At 36.2% G+C, this 20,369-nt stretch overlaps 1 protein-coding gene across 1 annotated transcript; it reads right to left on the bottom strand.

Annotated features, from left to right (window-relative positions):
- Window positions 1-2,531: 2,531 nt before the first annotated feature.
- Window positions 2,532-19,342, bottom strand: RNF212 (ring finger protein 212). The gene is made up of 12 exons (XM_054633941.2): window positions 19,231-19,342; window positions 17,732-17,793; window positions 15,042-15,116; window positions 12,248-12,304; window positions 9,614-9,672; window positions 8,149-8,210; window positions 7,986-8,055; window positions 7,130-7,175; window positions 6,322-6,385; window positions 4,697-4,769; window positions 3,783-3,973; window positions 2,532-2,569 (listed from the first exon to the last, which is right to left on the bottom strand). The coding sequence occupies exons 1-12, from the start codon at window positions 19,340-19,342 to the stop codon at window positions 2,532-2,534; spliced, it is 909 nt and encodes a 302-aa protein (XP_054489916.2).
- Between the last annotated feature and the right edge of the window lie 1,027 nt (window positions 19,343-20,369).

The following is a 20,369-nucleotide window of genomic DNA, read 5'->3' as shown; positions in this document are numbered from 1 at the left end:
TCCGATGTTTCACATTCGGACTCTACACCACAGCCTCGCTCTTCCCGTCTGTCACCATCTGCAGCTTTCCATGGAAGTTCCATCCCGGAAAGGCCACAGACTGGATTGCAGTCCCCTTAGCCAAAGAGCAGTGATGAGTGAATTTCTTTAGAGGGAGCCCAGCACCCTCTGCTGTATCCTCAGCGAACTGCAAATTTCCTTCCACATAAGGACCAATTCCTCGCAAAAGCAAGAAAAAGTCTGTGAAGAGAGATGCTAAGAGAGTGATACAGGATTGTAATATTGTGAAGTTGTAATATTTCTGAAAATGAGGTTGCTAGATTTTTTTTTCTTCAGGATTAGACTTTGGGCTCAAATAGATTAGGTAATACATGTTAAGTAGAAGATACTACCAGACACTACCACGTAGTTCAAAGCAGCAGTAAAATAAATATCTATTTCCATACTACATTTCTTTTCTTTATTGATATGACATTCCAAGTTCTCAGCCTACAGCTACAAAACACAGTCTGTCTTTATCCAGCTTTCACCACAGAAAAGGTAAACTGATGATTACCTGAACCATGAAGATGGTTACTGAATTTGAGTGGAAACCACTGTGGTGAGCAAGAAACAAGAATCATTCTGTTCTCTATGAATATTCACATCTCTGAGTGACAGGGTGATTCTTTGTTATTGACTGTTGTAGATCTAGCATATATGACTCTTTCCTACACAAATTCTTTCAGACAGGGCCCATTTATACACACAAATTTTCAGCTTCATGAAGCTCAATTCTGCAATTAATGAGGTTTTGTGGAGTGGGATGGAAGAGAAACAAAACCAATAAAAGCAAAGTATCCACCTGACTGCAGAATGTATCTTCCAGCAATTGTAAAAGCTACAGTATGACTTCACAGACTTGGATGACAACTCTGCAGTGTGAGGAAACAGAGATTAGAGAGAATCCCTTCTTGGGATGCAAACAAACAGAAAACCACTGGCGCACAAATAATGTTGAATCTTGCAATAATTTTTTATCAGTCTCACTTTTCAAGCTATTGAAGCTCATCTGGAACTAAAGGAGAGTTGAATTTCTTTAAGTGTTTCACTACACACCTTTACTTGAACATGTCTGTGGCACTGTAAAATTAAATCTTTTGACTGGAACTTTGTTTGGAAGGAAGTTGACTTTGAGATCTCAGCTAAACTCTGAAGTATAAGAATACTGAGAAGGAGAAGACCCACCAAGTTTCCCATGGTAAAAAAAAAGTAAAGGTAGCTATACATTGAAATAAGGCAAATGTGAATTGAAAATTCCCATGCTGGAGCAGGGCAAGGACCCTTCTCCCTGAGCAGTGGAAGAAACCTGTGATGAACTGATTGTAACTCCCTATCTCTGATTCCATGCACTTCTCAGGAAGGAGAGAAGGGTGGGGGGAAAAGTTTTCTTAAGATTTATTTTACTTCTCACTATCCTGCTGTGATTTTCTTAGTAATAAATTCAATTAATATCCTCAAGTTGAACGTGGTTTGCCCATGATGGTATTTGGTGAATGATCTCTTCCAGTTCTCATCTCAACTCCTGAACTTTAAGTTTTCTCTCTCACATCCACTTGTGATATGAAAAGTAAAACATTTCAACTCAAAATAAATTTATCATATATTCAGGGAACTTTATCTCAAAAAAACACACCAGCTTCTAGTTTTATTATACTTAAAATAGTCCAGGTAAAGTTAGGGTCAAAACAAAACAAAGGAATTTGATGACTCAGTCATAACCAAAATTGTGCCACATATGGAGGGCATATGAATTTCAGAGTTATTCTCAGAAAAGAAAATTCTGGCACCCTTCATTCAGAGTCTCCAGTTGCTATTCCTGTGTAAAAGTAAACGCAGTCTTCACTGTGTTTTGTCTCTTCATTCCAGTTCCCCCACTTAATTCCATTTTGGGAAGAAATCCTTGCTACCTAAATCAAGTAACTTTCACAAGCATGGAACAGACACTGTGTTCTGAGCTCAGCAGTTTTGAGGGATATAACATTTAGCACAGCTAAAATGTTATATCCCTCAAAACTCACCCATTTTCAAGAGTGCAAACAAAAGGAGATGCATTGAGTATGAACCAAACTTTGGAATTCTGTAATCAAAAATCCATAAAGAAATTTCTTTTTTTTAGGATTGAAGTCTATCTATAATACTGTACAGGCACAATTATTTATCCTGCAGCTCAATGCACTCACAGCAAAAAATGCTCATTCAAAATATCATCAGATTTTGTGTTAACACTTAGGTAATGAAGGACTTTCATTTATGCAATGTATTTGAGGTCAGAATTTCAAAAAACAAGAAAATTTTGTACTCCCATCTAAAATTTCAGTAGATATTAATCAGAAAGATCAGTGATATTTTAAATACAGTATTCATGCTGAAACAATTTGCTGGTTTATGCCAATTTGACATATTATGGAAGTTACAAATACTTTGATATCCAGAGACTATGCAGTGCCTCTCCAAATGCTTCTTAACCAAAACAATTCACAGATATTTGCTCATCTCTCTGCTGAACGTCCTCCTAAATTAGTTGATCCTAGAATAAAAATACAGGTACAAATGAAAAAAAATGGTAAAACTAAAGTAAAGCTTCATTCTTGTAAATTATTTGGGGAATTTATATAAGGAAAAGTAAATCAAAAATTAAAAAAACAACCTACACAACTGATGAAAACTATTCCATTGCCATTTTCATGAATGTAAATGTGCTCCTCCGGATTTCCATAAAAGCATTTTTGCCATATTCCAATTTTAGCTACACAAGTGAATCTCCAAAGCATTATTCTGTATATGAACTGAAGTTAATTGCAATCATATAGCCAAATGGCATCTATGACTAATGTTCAATACAGCTACTTTTTTATAACATTAATTTCTCCTAGATTATCTAGAGATCCTATCAGGTTCATGCATTATTTCACATACTGTATTACCCTCCAGAAATCTCACAATTAAAACAATTGTGATGTAAGCTTTTGCAAGCTATAAGCCTTCATTTCTTAAAATATTTTTATTTTGGTTTCATGAACTCAAAACTACTTTGGATATGTAGGAAGGTCACATTTATTAGTATGGACTAAAGGTGCTTTAGAGATGAATTATCTTTTTAATATAAGTTAAAAAAATACTTCAATGGTGATGCAAACTCAACAATAAGGAGAATTAGGTTTGCAAGATGTGATTGGTCAGGGTGCTACCTGATCTCATCTAGTTTCTCTTCCCCAAAAAGGGCTGGACCATTCAAAGTGCCTTCTGACCAGGGCTGTTCTATGATTCCATGATTCTGATTCTGTGATTTTATTAATTAATCTGCCCCAGTGATCTACCCAGATCCACCCCGCCTTGGGCTCATGTTTATGCAGCTGCTTTTTCTAGTTTTATGTTGCACTCAACAATAACACCCTGGACTATATCCCTTTTTACTGTGATCTGTGGACATTTACATGGATGTCTTGATAGGCAGATCTTTAAGAAATGTGCAGCTGAGACAGAAAACTTGGACATTATCAGATTTAAATCTCTGTTAAAATCTAATTCTGAAGGGAAGCAAGAACACATTTTCACAGCAGATACCCTCCCACACATAAAACCAAGGCAAAATACAATCATAAACACCAACATCTTTCATATTTTGCTGAAAGCCTATTTCCAATTCTGAAATACCATTTTTATTTTGGTTCATTTCTTTAAGCTGCTATGTTAAAATTTTTTTCAGGAAGCATTAAATGCTAGTTTATAAATATACTTGCCTTGTTGTCTTTGCAGAAGTCCAGAGATGGTGATTGGCTGCCTGGACAGAGGCAGCTGTGGGGAAGGTGATGTAAATGGATACAGCTGAGGGGTTCTGAAATCAGAATTAGCCCACGATCCCCTTTGACTGCTTTGGGATCCAGATGATGATGGACAAGAACTATGTGGTAATCTCACCACAGGGGTGGATCTGTTAATGAAATTAATTCATGCATGTGATTTGAGGCTACTTCTGTAACAATACAAAAGATTTCAAAATTACTTCAATTTGCTGTCTAGGTATTTTTACTTACTGAATATTTTTACATATTTCAAAAAGCAGACTGACAAAACAATTATAGAATCAGAAGTGGAAAAGAAGTGCTTTGTTACACATATTTAAATTTCTGCTAGGAAGATATATTTGGCTTAATGATTATAAAGAACAAGAGTTTAATTTTTTGGAACAATTTAAAGTTATTGATGTTAGTAATTCTCACAGTTTAAGACATTTTCAATGTTTAAATAAAAAACCAGAAACACCTGTTGCAGGCTGCATGAAAAGTTCAGGTTATTCAGAGAACAGCCCTTGTGCAGATATTGTGCTTTCATCTCTGATTTTTATAAGAATGATACAGCAGAGACATTGTTAAACTTCTTCATTATAAAATTACCCCTTTTTATAGGAATACCATGACTGCAGATGCCAATAGCTACAGAAGCACAGATTATAACTGCACAGTTTTGAAAAATGTGATTTCAAAATAAAACTTTCCCCCAAAATCAAACATTCATGTAGATGATAGCCAGGCTGCACAGTAACACTTCTTCAGATCTAGAATATAACCTCTGAACAAACAGATTAATAAAGGCCAGAGGGGACATTTCACTCTCTTGCAGGAGATGGTAACCTCTTGAAAAAGTATTGAATTACCTTGTAGATCCTGTTCCACTACTCTGCCTTGGCTTTATTAGAGCTATCTGAGAAGTCCTGTAGGATACACTCCCTGTTGGAATCAGATTTTTGAAAACAGGACCAACATGAATTACACATTTTACTTAAAAGAGATAACTTTGGAAACAAAGATTAGTACTTTTATTGCATGATTTGGGAGAAATTCATGATTGATTCATTCAAGAACTAAAAATGGTGCACAATTACAATAGTCAGTGAGAGAGCTCAGCTGTCACAAAAACATCATATTGCACCATCCCTGCAAATCTTGTTCCAGTTAAACACATGGTGGTTTCTTTCACCTTCTTTCATTTATTAGACTATTATTAGACTATCAAGACAGCTGTGCTGAAGTGCCCCAGTTCTTCAGCTGATCTTTTTTTGCCCCCTCCACCTCTGAGAAGGAAACTTTCCTTAGTGCACCATTCAATCATTGTTTCCACTTACCCTTACTTTTGCACATAAACTTTGATTCCCTCAGCCTTGTCCACTGCAAAACTTTATGTGAAAGTTCTGAAATCTGCTGAACACATAACTGTTCTACATAAAATTTTACTGTCTAATAAATATCTATTTATATTTAGACACAATAAAAAAAACCAGTTAACCTCAGCTCTCTTTATCTTGTTATGCTTAAATTTATAGGCAACCATGGATTTAGGAAGGATCTGAGCATATAAATCAGACATAACATAGAAAAAGCAATTTTTCCTCTTCCATTGCAATTGCATTTGTCTTTGTTTTGGGACACTTACAGCATGCAAAAACACAAGAGTGCTAAAAGTTCTTTATGTGGCTGCAGATGGAGTCTATGAACTGCTGAAGCCAGGTGAAAGCCTGCCTGAGCACACACTGCTGCAGAAACATGCTGAATGTAAAACCAAAAATGGGAGAGACACACAGACAGTAGGCCTGCAAAGCATCAGGAATTCTGGGGAAGTCCCCACAAGTAAACAGTTCTCAAGAGGCTGCACCAGTTCCAGTAGGCTTTTACTCATGTCTTATTTACATCTGAGTGTTACCCAAGCTCAAGGTATGAAGGAATGGAAAAAAGTAGTGGCAGGTAAAATGTCTTATACCCTGTAACAGTGATAAGGTGAAAAAAATTATCACCTTTTTGAAGAAATTCTTGATCTCAACTACCTGACTTCTGTTATTAAATATTTTTTTAACTTCTATTAAGTTTCTCCCCTTTTCTTCATGTAATATTTAATATGACATTGTGGACAATGTTACTCTCTGTTAACCCCAAATAGACAAAATTATGAAGCTTAACAGAGGGTCAACAATGCATATTGCAAGTATTTCTGTTCTGTTCAATCACACATGTAGTTATAGTGTTTTCTTTGAAACTGTTGTTTCAGCAAAAATTGGTTTGGTTACAAGTAATTATTTACTGAGCAGAAGAGGTATGTACTAGAAAAACATTTCATACTTCATTTTAACCATTTCCCAGCTGCTGGATTGAAGTCCACATGGTAAATTCCTCACACCTCAACACAATTCAAATTTTTTTAGTAAATTGCTAAGGTATGGATTTTAATTTATTCATCCTCCTAATACAACAGAAATGTTACTCAGTTACAAAGTTTACTTTTACTCACCCATACGTCCACCCTGTGGAGGAGTTATTACTGATAATCTTGTTGGACCAGTTGGTGTCTCCAGCTAAATGAACAGCAAGTCATTAACCACAGTGTAATAAGCATATTAATTACTAAGACATTTTAAGATATTTTTAAGGTCTACAGAGCCTGCAGATTTCAGAACTCTCTGCTGTCAGTTTTGGTCATAGCACTAAAATGCAAAACCTAAGAATTAGGTTTTTACTATTTTTAAAGATCTATGGGCAGTTGGGAAATATTTGTATTTTAGCTTTATTATATAACCTATCACATTCAGATAAAAAGTGTTATCAGACACTCTCACTGTTTTCTGTACTGACATTCCATTTGCAAGCTAGCAGCTGCTCCTGGATGTTACCTCTCCTAACCAGGATATCAACACCATGAAAAGCTCCTGCCTTCATTCTCATGTTAGCAGTATCCTCAAAACCTGCAATTCCCTACTCAGGTATCAGAGTACTCAGGTATCTGAATGGTGCTTTCAGACCACTGACATTTGTGTAATATTGGGATTTTAAGAATTTGCCATTTACTTTGGCATCACAAGTTTAGTGGAGAATATAATTCCAGAAATTAATGTTGTGATTTATTTGATTTTGGTTTCTTTTGGGGTGCATCTGATTTCTATCCTGCATCAAGCATATCTGAAATCATCATGCACATCAGAATGGTTTTGAATGGGATGGGGGATGAATCCTATTTTTTGCAGCATTAACAGAGTAAGAGAAATCAAAAGGATATATGTGTGTAACTATACATAAACAAGTTTTAAAAAAAAAACACTTACTTTCCTCATTGGTGAAGGTACAGGATCAATCTCCATTGCCTCCATCCTTGCAAGAAAGGTCAAAGTGTGACATTGTAATAAAAATAACATTTTCATTGTAAAGACTGAAATCATGTTAGATTCTAATGTTAAATTTGACCAGTAATGGAAAAGCATAATACATAATGCATAAGACACATAAGTATTTAGGACTTATTCCAGAACTCACTAGCAGTAAGAAAAATCTATTCACTGATTCTGAGCTTTGGTTTAGACATTTACAGAGTAAGTTATTTTATGATTAGCATTGTTATTCTTCTATTTGTCTGAATAAATATGCATATTTATGTATTTTTCATTTGTATCCACAACAAGGGCAGTCTGAATCTCTGGGTTTTTTTTGTAGAAAAGGAAGTCACAGTCAAAGGCAGAGAAATATTTTAGCTTCAGCAAACTGTATATTCATTTTACTTAAAATTAAATGAGCCTTAGTGGAGTGGCTCATCCCATCTATCCTGAGATCACTACAGTGTACATATAGGTGTCTGTACAATAAATTTAGATTTTCTCTATGGTAAATGGAGAGTGTCTCACTAATCTGTCTATTTGTGCATTCATCTATGTAGCTATGCATCCCAAAGTTCTTTGGAATAAGGTGCATCATGCCTTAGATTTCTTTCCAGTAACCACCATCCATACAACTGTAATGGACACTTGAACATGTAAGACTTTCCTCAGTTCTTTCATATTTCAACAGTTTGCAAAAACAAAACACACAAAAAAATCAAAAAAATATTTTAAAATCACTACAAAAAGTTTACTTTCTGTATAAATTTTAGTTAAGGTTTTCATTGAAAATTAACAAGTTTGTACCCACGTTTCAGAAGTGGAAGGACGACTCGAATGAAGAGAATATGAAGAATAAACATTCTGTTTTCTTGAAGGAACTGAAGTCATTAAGAAATTTAATATTAGAACACAGCTATACCTGTCCAGTGACAGCTATTCTATAGTTAGCATTTTAAACCAACACTTCTTACTGGATGGATTTCTGCTCGTACTGGCAAATGGCAGTGCTGTGGTGTTTTCAGGAGGTTTCATACTACAGGGGAAAGAAGAAACAACAGATATAACCTGAAAGCTGGTTTGATTAGTTAACATGTCTAACTGGTCAATAAAGGAAAAAATCAAAGCATTTATCCATCAGGAGCAGGTTTTAACATGACACTATTTGCCATGAAGCAAAGTAAGAATTTATTTGGTAAATCTATGAACTTGATCTTTACATCATAAGATTTGCAGTGCTCATTATATACCCAACAATATCAAATTTAGCACAATATTATGGCAGAGTACTTTGGAGAACAACAGATGTTAAAATACAACTCTTAACTATAACTAAGCACAAAATTCATTTAATTTCATGAAATTATGTATTTACCAAACTTTAAGAAATCTAGTTATCAAATGAAATATCGGCATTTTCATGCTATTCAACAATAACTTTGCAAATCTGGTACCTTTGGCAAGAATCATAAATAGGAGGAATATGTTTACTAGGCATGCAAAAAGAGGCCCTAGGACACTTCTCTCTAGGTAGAACTCAAAAAAAATATCTAAAATTCAGTAAGAACTTTGTAATTGATATAACCAAGATGCTATTCATTTGAGATGCAGACAAGAAAATGGAGGCATAAAATCAATAAAAATATATAAACTGCAATAATCCACCAGATACAGAGTTTCCTTTATACTGGCTTTTTCTTTTTGTTACATTACACCAAGCAGCCTGGGAGAGCAAAATACAGTATTATGTGCATTTAAGAGTCAAGGAAAAGTCTGTACTAAAAAACACAGAAAAGGAATAAAGATCAATTAAAGATCAAATCTGTGTAACTAAAATGCTGGTTTCAGGAACTGGCTTATTAAGGATATTTAAATAACAATTTTGGCTTTATGTTGGAAGTAAGTAAGATGAAAAGATGAAGATATATCAGTCATTTAGCAGAGGGATGAGTGACCTCTTGGCTACCACTTTGAAACATTGAGAAAAGAGAGTAATTCAAGATGAGACAAGAATTTAATTTTTACTGGAAATAGAAACAATGAGAACCATGTTACAAAACTCTGGTAACTTTATAAATGGGCTAAGATACCAGGAAAGGCATCATAGTATTTTCCAGGCTGATGCTATTAAGTCCATTGCAAAATACACAAACATGGTTATGTAACTGCAAATAAAAAATTAAAACTGAATATCTGTATGACAGACTTTAATAAAAGTTCATTTTTAGAGTTAACTATGGAATTGTGTTGTAAAATAAAAGGATTTCTTCCTGACAGGATTGATTACTGTGAATAAAATGGATCTGATGTCAGAAATCACTATACATTTATTTCTGTAAAAACACGAGGAAGGCAAACAAAACATGAATTTTTATTCCTTTATAAATTAAAATTACTGTTGTCTGATTACATTTACTTTTTCTGCATTAAACCTCTTACCATTGTAACTGTTGAATTTGTTGTGTTACTTTCTTGAGAGACTCTTCCAGCTTTGCTATCTGTGAGATAATCAGAGATTTAAACAAAGTCTGTTTGTGTGATATACAGCTTCATTTTCATCCAGCTAGTATTCTAAAGTGTTGAAAGGCTGCTTTCTATTGGTTTTAATCTTAAGACATCACTGCAATTTCAGATTTATTGGAGCTGTTATGGCTGTGTTATGGACCCATTAAACAGTCAGTCTGGAAGAGATCTGCTTTTTTGGCAGTTAAAGACTTTGTTTGATTACCTTTTCTTAAGTATGCTGGTAATACTGGATAAATGAATACTAGGAAAAGTGCTTAAAAACAGTTTTCTTTTGCTTCCTATTTTTCATATCTGATATAAAAGCTTTGTTATGATTAATATAGAGTTATCTAAAAAAGCTACCAATAAATGTACAAAATACATTGTTCTCATATTTCTCATTTCAGATTCAAAATGTATTCAGCTCACTTCAGTATCTATTTGTAGTAAGCCTAAGTGAAAAGTTTTTTCTACTCTGTTAAGAGACACAACCAGAAATATCTCCATTAAAAATGTTATGAGCTGGCAAAATGGAAGAATATTAAGGTCAAGAAGACTAGGGCAGCTCCCTAGTAGGTGTATTTTTTACAGTCTTTCATTATGTGAACATATATTATATTTTATGAAGGATGTAAAAATTTACTCAATAGCCTCAATACTGCATCTATGTTTTATCCCTAATTTCCATTATGTGACCTTAATCCTTCACACTGTTCATATTTTGATTTGAAGGCAAATTATGAATTTGCTTGTTAATTTTTCATGCTTCTCAAACTATTATTTGAATCCTTTAATAAAATTACCTGATTTATAAAATCATACTGTTTGTGGGAGATATTATGCTCTTTTTGCAGATGAAAAACTCTGCAAAACAGATTAGAGAAAAAATGTAATTTATGTAAGATCTGGTTTTTGGTATTCTGTTTTTTTCTTCCTTCCTAATGAGAGCTAGGTTTGATTAAGAAAGGAACCAGTCAGGAAGAATGTACTTTACTCTGTTGCTCTGTAGGACTGGGTAATTTTAAGACCAAAGTACCTTAAAGAACATGAGCAACTATTTGATTTTCAGTATTTTGGGATCCTAGCATAACAGGACATCTCGACCTGCCAGGAACATGGACAGCAAGTGGCCACCACCACCTGCACCCTAATACCTTGCACAACTCACAGAAACAGCCAAGCAGATTAATGAAGACCATGGGACCTTGTTGGTTGACAGTGACAAAGATGACAAACTAGAAATAAGGAAAGGGACCTGCAACAAGACAGCCAAGCATGAGAAACTGGAATGGTGTTTAATACAACCAGCCTCTCCTGACCCTGATCCAATGCAAGCAGTTTTAACATACTAACAATCCACAGAATGGGCAAAACAACAACAAACCCACCCAAAACAGTGTGCCATTGAAGCAGCAACCAACTGTGTTTTCAACTGTTTTGGTACTGTCACCTGGACACCTTCCTTAGGTCAAGCACCATCCCTGAATACTTCACAAACACTGCTGAGTGAATGTCTCAGCAGTAAACTTAAAAAATTACCATCACAAAGTATCAAAACTCTCCACAGCTTCTTTGGAGATAACATCTCAATTTATGCTGAATTCTATTAAGATATTTGCTTTACTTTGTCTACAGGTTTCAGTTTTACCATCTGAAGTTGGTACAATAGATTAGAAGGGGGATGAAATCAGGATTCCTCCCTGGTCTGGCTTTGAAAGCAGGACAGGACCCTAAAAGACCTACACAAAACACAGCACACTGTGAGTGATCCCAAAATGCATTCATGGAGAAGAAGAAAGAATGGGCCACAGAACACCTAATTTCCAAGCTTTCTATCCATGGCAATCATACCAGAAACTCTCCTCACACATGAAATGCCAGCTGGGCATCTACATGAGCTTTTTCTCTGTCACTTCATACATGGGGCACCCACTAACAGGTCAAGTCACCAATACTGCCAAGTAGCTTTAAGCAACATCCCATGTCCTTAGAAATAAAAGAAATATCCAACTATTTAATAAAATATTTAGAAGTAGCTGAAAAATGAAAAAGAATCTGCTTTCCAACCTACAAAGGAAGAAGCACAGCCACAAATACAGTACCTGCTCTCCACAGAATAATTAATCCTGTCCTTCACACTGAGCTATCCCAAATTCAGGGTATTAGCCCTTAGTCTTGTTCCCCATTGCTCAAGCTTCTCATTTATCTTGTCACCCCTAGTCTTCTTTTCCTCTGTGCTTATCTTCTAGCACCTCTCTCTCCCCACCTGTTCCACTTTCCCCTCCAGACAGTGAATTGGTTTCCTCCCTGTCCTTTGATTCTCCATTTAATCTTAACCACCTCACAACTAGAACATTTTATTAGAAACAGTAAGCAGAATTAATAGAGTCCTCACAGACTTTAAACAATTAAGAACTGGTATATACTATCATTTATAATGATAGTAATGAGTCAATCCTGATAAATTATTCTAAGTATTCCCATAATAGATTACTATTGTTTCTAAAAATAAACCAAAGTAACAAGGCAAACATAAACAAAAATCTAGAAAATCACAATTAGGGTTACCTTTTGTTTCTGGTGTTTTAATAAACGCTTACGATATTTTTCTTGAAATTCTGATACCTAAAAATAAATACAGTTATATCAAGCTGCACATAATCCATTTATGCACCTCAGCAAAGAAGTGATGGAAAATAACTACTTCACAGTATTCAAAGTTTTCTGTCTTTTATAGGCAGTTAACATATCTTTTTTTAATCCTCTTTAAAAAAAATCCCAAAGTAATGTAAGTTATTATCACTGATAGACAAAATCTTATAAAGTTAATTTAATCCAATATGACCTACAGAAGAGCTGGTAGATTTATTTCACTTAAGTAACACTATGTTCAATAAAAAGGTAAAGACATTAGAAAGCCAGTTTAGCTGCAGTGTTTCTTATTCATCAGTGCTAAGCAAACACATAAAATTAATGGCAACATAAAAAGTAATCTGTCTTACTGGCAATTATAATATGCCTTGTAAAAATACCCTGTTAATTAAAAAATAATTGTTAGACACACTGTCTGGTGATGTGTAAGCACTTCTTGTGTCCACATGAGGATCATAAACCATGACAAGTTAAAAGTAAAAATGACAAGGTAGGCAAGACAAGAGCTTGAGGAACAAATTAACATAGGCAGTAACTTCTAATAAATCTTTCTTCCCACATGTAAGAAAACTGCCAGAAAATCTGTAGGAATTCAGACAACCAAGAAGAAACACTCTGAGAATATAAACCCATAGAGGAGTATCCAAGTTAAATGGTTATTTTATTCCCTGTGGAAGGACCTGGGAGATTCCCATGAACACTCATCAAAGGATCAGCGTGTCTTTGGAAGAACTGATGGAAGAAATGTTCACTTAGAAAATGATGGCTCTGAGCTGTCTCCACTCATGCAGAAATGAGTTCTTGGGTCTAGGAGAAACCTGAATTTGTCAGTTTAGTGCTCAGTACCAGTCAAAAAGTAAATCAGATCTTACCAGTAGTTTAAAATGGAATAGGGGACATCATCATTCCCCTTTAAAAAATGCATGTTCCTATATCCTGAGTCTGCTAAACATCTCAGAAAGGACAGAGTAGGTCTGAAAACAGTTCAGATTAATGAGAGGTATGCAAGAACTTCAGTAAAAGAATGACCACATAGAATATGAATCTTCATGGCTGAAAAACAGTTGAAAAAGGGATGCATCAGCAGTCTAAAACTACTGATTAGCATAGACATAGTGCATGAGAATGGATACTTTTTCCTCAAGAATCAAATTCAAGAGTAAGAAATGAAACTAAGAGGTTAAAACCTGAAAAATGAAATAATCATCATCCAGTGAAAAACCTGTGGATCACCCTTCCATAATATGAGGTAGATGCTAAAATTCAGGAAACAACCTTGCAATTATGTGGGGAAAAATATCCACCAAAGCTTCTGAACGCAGAAGACCAATCCCACTTTGAGAAATCCCTGTGCCATGACTTGTGGAAAGCTGGGAGGCTCCTCTGAGGATGTATCACTACATCCAGCTTTGCTCTCATGCTTTCCTAGCACCCACCAAAGTGACAAGATATTAGATTAGATAAGAGATTAGATAAATTGCTCTTACATCTTTTGATACTGGGACAAGTTCTGAACATACCCCAATGCCTTCACTACACTTCAATATGTTCCCAACAGGTTATCTCAGGCTACAGAAAACCTACCTCAGCCTGGAAAGATTGAGCCCTCTTTTTGCCTTCCTTTGGCACATTATGGAAGTTTGCATTCCCATGTGATTGGAGGTGTGCAGGTTCCCTGCATTTGTTCAGTTTATGGACTAACTGCTGATCCTGCTGTTAAAATGTGGGTATGGAAGGACAGAGGAAGGGCTCATCTTTACCTTGTGTACCTTCTACATCTGAGGAGGAACACTGCTCAGGAAATGGCCAAGCTCAGCTTTGGAAAAGTCTGTGAAGCCTGGGGTAGCACAAATGTGAATCCATGACCATTGCTGAAGAAAGCAGGTTATTGTTGTATTGTTTAGTGTTTAACCCCTGGGTTATTGTTCTGCTGGATCAGGAAGATCACCCAAAGGTCAGCAAGTCCCAGCCCAAGGAGATGAGAACAGCCAGCGAGGGCTGTGGCTGGGCCCAGGGACAAATGTACTGCTGGAGAGGCTGAAACTGCCACTGAAATGCACAGGGAGAGGGACAAGGACACAGAGTCCCAAAGCCAAGCTGAAGAGATGCAGAAAATTAAGGCAAAAAGGGAATTTTTATGCATTCATTTAACCCAGACAGCTACTGAAGTTCTTGACTTGAAACTAAGCCTGACAAAAGTAATCCTATCTGGAATTCCCAAAAAGCAGGAATGAAAATGACCTTGGAATCATTTACTGCATCTATCTGGGGAAGGAAAAAAAAGAGGTGTGTTTTGTCAAAAAAAAAAAAAAAATTAGAAGGGAGAGAGAGCACAGTCAGCTCAGGACTGTGTCCAGCTCAGGTTTTCACTGTGTAACTTTTTATTGCTATAATTAAGGCACACTATCTGGGCACGTTTGAGCTTCTGGAAGATCTAATTTTTCACTGCATGGCATTGAAAGTGATTTTACACCATTAAAATAACCAGACTAGTGGTCCTTAGAGAGAGTTTGAAAACATAAGCAGTGACCATAATGAATAATTTATGTCTCCTTAAGAACTCAGAAACTGTGGAATTAAGGAAGTAAAGATGGTAATGGGCATACATTAATTTTTCAAGCATTCACTCATTCACTTTTCCCATTCACATAAAAATCAGTAGGAGCTGCTGATTATTTTATAGAGTTAAAAAGTTTAAAGGCAGATTCACCTGTGATATTTCTTTTGAATATTTCTTGCTTAACACGTCTACTGGCATGAACAGTGATTGAATATCAGCACTTGTCTATGAAGAAATGAAAATATACCAAGGTTAGCATTTTTATTAGCAAGTCATATTAAAGTCTTTTGTAAAGTGTTTCTTAAATTGACTGATGAATATAAATTAAAAAATTGACAGATTAGAGAAGGATAATGCAGAAATTGAAAATAAGCCTAGTTTTCTTTAATGGCCTTATCAACCATCTGGAAAACACTGGGATTTTGTTTAAATATATTACCCACATATATACTTATAGTGATTAAGATAGTACCAGTGTCCAGAGGACATTCAAGGAGGATCTGTGGCCCTTGCAACAGGCATTGCATTCACACCAACAGCCACGTTTCTGGCAGCCCCTTTCCAGGCTTTTTTGCTCTTACCATTCCCAGCCACCTGGGATGCACCCCACAATCAGTTTTGTTTCAAAGTCCTTTTTTCAGAAGAGTTCCAATGCTGACTGGGATCCCTTTGTCTCTCCCTGCCCACTGGGCAGCAGAATATTATCCCAGAATAAGGAAAGAGCCTTTACCTAATTGTTGAATTTTTAAAATATTTTATGACTTGTGTCTTTTAATCAGAGCTGTGCATGCTTTAGGAAAACTGCTTTTTCTTGCTTTCCCCAGCTACTAACTCTTACAGAACTCACAGAAGGTAAGTAATTGTATTTGGGACTTCCTCTGTAATTTTGAATTTGGTTGACAGTAGCTAAAGATTCAAAAACTTCCAGCTGACAGATGGAGAAATGCAGACAGCACAGTTAATCTACCTATTGTATTTCAGTAAAGAAAATATAAGCAATACAATAATATTCCATCTTGAAAACTTAAGATATTAATAAAAATATATTCAGCTTCTTTAAATGAAATACATTCATAGGAACCAAGCTCTTGCAATCCATTTAGGGTTCTATCAAAGCAATGATCTTGGTTTAAGTACTTATCAGATTTGAAAAAAATAAAACCCAACCAGCTTCATGTTGATATAAAAACTCTTTCAAATAAAGATTTGTGTAACTCTGTTTATATTTTATCTGCTGCATGGAGGAGTAGCAGATGTTCCTTTGATATTCTGAAATACTGAACAGCCAGAACCTGATTTATTGTAACACTTAACCATCCTCTGGGGAAGAGCAAGTGGGGATCATGAGACACAGAAGGAAGACATAAAGGTGACAAGAATGCATTACTGTAAAGATGAGAATATTTAATGTGTACATGCTGATTACCCCAACATACAATTTAATTAGGGCTTCTAACACATTTATAGGACCTCCTCTCATTGGGAATTCTTCCATAGCATCAAGCTCATAAAGCTTACCAGGTATATTTCCACTCAGGTTCCTGAATTATAGAGCCATGACTTTTTTATATGCATCTTTAATTATCATTCCAATCATTTTATCTGTTCTTAATCAAGGATAAGCAATCATCATTAATGTCTTTTTTAAAGAATATGGTAATTTGCTTCCCTCCAGCCCTCCAGAGCAGTGGCAGGTTCTAATGAAACATCTAATATTTTTGTTAGTATCCCAATCATTGCATTTTTATATTCCTTCTGTGCTTTTGAAGTAAATTATCAAGTTCTGCTGAAATGGTGCAATTTAAGACAGATGTAACTTAAAAATCAACATTGTTTGGAGCAAGGTGTTGAACAAGATGACCTTCAGAGGTCCTCAACAACTTAAATTATTCTTTGACTGAAATTAATAACAATGTTTGCAGCATGAATATGTTGATATTGAAAGCATATTAAAATATGCCCTTTAGAATTTTTATGAAGGGCTTTCTGGTCTTTTTTTTTCATATTTGTTTACTGTGTGCATTGTTCCTTTGTATTATAATTGCATTTTGTTGTTTTGTTACAATTTTTCTTAGCAACATTGTCTTCTTCAATGTGCAAGATTCCTAGGAGGCCTTCATGTTTAGCTGTACTGAATTTTATTAAATGTTTTTAGTGTTTCTCTTTTATCCTTATAAGGCATTGGCTCTTAGGTAGGCATCAGTCTACAAAAATATGAATGTTTTCACAACCTATTTATGAAATCAGCTAAAGAGAAGATTGCTCCTGGGAGAAATGCAAAATTAAAGATTCCTAATGATTAATCAAGAAAGGGAATTAAAAGCTCTTAATTCTCCAGTGAATAACAAAATTCCCAACAAGATTTCTTAATCACACAGCCACAAGGAAAACAGTTAAGAGAAAATGGGGAAAAAACCTAATCCACTTGAAAACACAGCTGAGCCATCAGGCAGGCTTTCAGTCCATTGCATGAAATAATTCATTACAGTTCATTTTCTGTGATGTACGAATGCCAAAATCAATAACAATTTTTCCCCATTTTGAAAGTAGTCACTGATGCTACACAGTAACCAGCCATATTTCTTGAGAAGTTTAGAATGGTTTACAGTCTAGCAGTACCTGAAAACCAACGTTTCCATAGGCTTTAATTTACAGGAATGTTTACAACAAAAAATAGAGCTGTCTAGTGCCTAAGTATCTTAGTTTAGCAACCTATTATCAGTAAATATTCATGTCACAATTGGCAAAATCAAAAAAGGAAGCACTTTTTAATGCAAATAGTTTAGCTGTTAAGGAAAACACAGATTAATGTAATGCAACAAAAGTAAACCTTGATTTACCTCTTTTGAAAGGACTAAGGTACGACAAGCCCTCCTACAGACCAGACATTCATCTTTTTTGCCTGTAAGGTAAAGACACATTTAAAATATAGATCAAACTGAAAATATATTGAATACATTGTAAATATAATGTGATGCCTAAACCTCTTGAGCTTGTGGAAGAAATCTGCAGGTTACACAAGAATTATGAATAAACATGAATAAAGAATTTGATTCTATAACCATTACACTGAGTTGTGCAGGAAAAATATATGTGAATGTCATCAGGTCTTACTCCTCTAAATAAGCATTCATGTAAATGATTTTATGAATATCATTAGTGTCACAGAATGCAGGTGACTTTTAGTTTCCTTGATTTAAATAGGACTACTTGCTTGGTTTAATTAAATGTATGCTTAAGTGCACTAATGACTTACAGTCAATCTGATATATGGCTTTTTAGACTGGGGCACAGTTGGGTTGTCCCAACAAAATATGTGAAACCCAAATGTCAAGAAATTAGTAATTTTGCCTTTTGAATTCCTCCAGTGAGAAAACAATAAAATCACTTTAAAAAAACTTTATGACTTTTAGACTCTTTATCTGCAAACATATTAGCAAATATCTATAGCAAATGCACATTATTTCAATATTTATAATTTATAATTCCACTAGCTACTACCTTTCTGAAGATTCTAAGGATCAGTGTTTCTAAACATCTTTAAATACATTTTAAACCTCCTTACTACTGAATTCACAGCAAAAAGATACACAATCCCTCATATGTTTTTCTGCTAAACAATATTAAGAGCAGAGAGGAAAAATGTTGTTCCTGTTCTAGGGGCCTGCAAGCTGCAAAGGCTGCAGTTTATGATCCTCTATCCTTAGTAGCAACACTGTGAAAACATCTAGTCAAAAGCTTTTAGTTATGGAATACAGATTGATCATTTCTTCCATGTGCCCTTACAAAAACCAAGCTTCACGTGAGTCCCAGAATAGAACTCTGGAATTGTACATAACACAAGAGCTTCAAAACATCATCTCCAATCTTCCCTCATGCTGCTGAACGTCTTCAGGAACAATACTGATCCTCAAAACTTATTAAAACTACTTCCAAAACCTACCCTAAACAAATCCTACGTTTTTTCAATTGCTCTTTCATTAAGGAAAAACCACTATTTTTCCCAAATGAGTCAGAACAGAAGGCCATCTATTTGTGGGGGTATTTTTTTACAAAATTATGGATCATAAGCATCCAGAATCCAGTTTTATTAGAGCCTCCATCGCTGTCGTGTGCCCAAGGCTTGCTCTCAAAGCCACATCCACCTGGAGGTGGACACAGTATTACTGCTCAAAGCGAATCAACAGCAAGGACTGGAAAGGCTTATCAGTAACATTCGAAGAAGTGCTCAGGGTTTGGGTTTTTTTTTCCACGGCGGGTGAGAAATAGCTATGTTTGAGCGGATGCGTACAGGCAGCACAGCCCGCCCCGCCGGGCGCGCCCCAGCAGCCATTATTACCTTTCTGCAGGCAAACCTCACAGAAAACGTGGCCGCAGTTGGTGAGGCAGAACCGCGGCGTGGGGCTGCGGGGCTCGCACAGGCAGGAGTTGCAGAAGATGCGCACGGCCATGGCGCAGCGGGGCGGGACGGGCCGGCGGCACCGCCGCTCGTCCTCAGGCCGACCCCCGGGGGCGTCCCCACCATGTCCCGCCCGCTGAGGCGGCCCTGAGGGCAGCGTGGCCCGCGCCCTTCCCGCCGCGGGGCCTCGGGGCGGCAGAGCTTGGTCCTCACGCGCACTCCAATAAAATTTGTTTTTTCTGGCCTCTCACTATCAAAGTGGAGCGGTGCCGAACAGACGGTGCTCTGAGAGATTCGCCCTCCCGTCCCCCGACGTGGGAAACAGAGCTGCACCCACAGAGCTCCGGGCAGGACCTTCAGCAGGAGCCCCGCCCTGCTCGCTCCTCTCGGGCCAGCGGATGGAGGGGAAAAAAAGAAAAGCAGAGAAAATAATTGTGGATTTCACTCTTTTAAATGCAAGAATCCAAGAAGTTTGTTAATTCGCTGTCACAGGTTTGCCGTGGCATCTTCTGTTGTGGAATAAGAGCAAGGGAGGAGATTTAATGTTCATTTCTTAGACAAAAATGACCCCATGGATTGCTAGTGTCCAGTGATGAAAATTTTAGGCAGGAAGTCCCCTACTAACTTAGTTGCAGTGCAGGCTATAGCTCTGGATATGACAGAGCCACAAACTGCAGAGGAAGCTTTTAATGTCACAAAGGCTTCTGCCCCCAAAGTGCTTCCCAAAAGAGCTGTGAGTCAGCTCGTGCGTTATGAAGTTAATTAAAAATCTTGAAGAAGACTGAAAACATTTCCTAAAAGCAAAGATGATGATGATAATATGATGATGATGATTATTATTTTTAATAATAGTACCAATAGTAGTAGTAAAGAACTAAGCAGTCACAAGTTATATTCAAGACTCCCAAGTCTATACTCTTTTAGTATAGACCTAATTAATATGATGAAACATGATCAGCTCTTTTATGAATTCTGAAATGTTGCTTGTCCTGGATTACCAGCTGGAGTGTATTGTAAGTGAAATGAGTTATGTTTGTCACTGGGATGTGGTTAGGAGCCTTACACTAAATATCAGCTAA

Source organism: Agelaius phoeniceus, chromosome 4, assembly GCF_051311805.1.
Source record: "Agelaius phoeniceus isolate bAgePho1 chromosome 4, bAgePho1.hap1, whole genome shotgun sequence".
Lineage (NCBI taxonomy): Eukaryota > Metazoa > Chordata > Aves > Passeriformes > Icteridae > Agelaius > Agelaius phoeniceus.
This window is presented reverse-complemented; position numbering and strand designations above follow the sequence as displayed.

What these genes read in the sequence shown, in the direction of transcription:
- RNF212 (XM_054633941.2), bottom strand. Translation starts at nt 19,342, where the DNA reads ATGGCCGTGCGCATCTTCTGCAACTCCTGCCTGTGCGAGCCCCGCAGC. An exon ending in TGAGGTTTGCCTGCAGAAAG is followed by an intron (nt 17,794 to 19,230) that starts GTAATAATGGCT and finishes TTTACCTTACAG; the next exon opens with GCAAAAAAGATGAATGTCTG. An exon ending in TACCTTCACCAATGAGGAAA is followed by an intron (nt 6,386 to 7,129) that starts GTAAGTGTTTTT and finishes CTGTTCATTTAG; the next exon opens with CTGGAGACACCAACTGGTCC.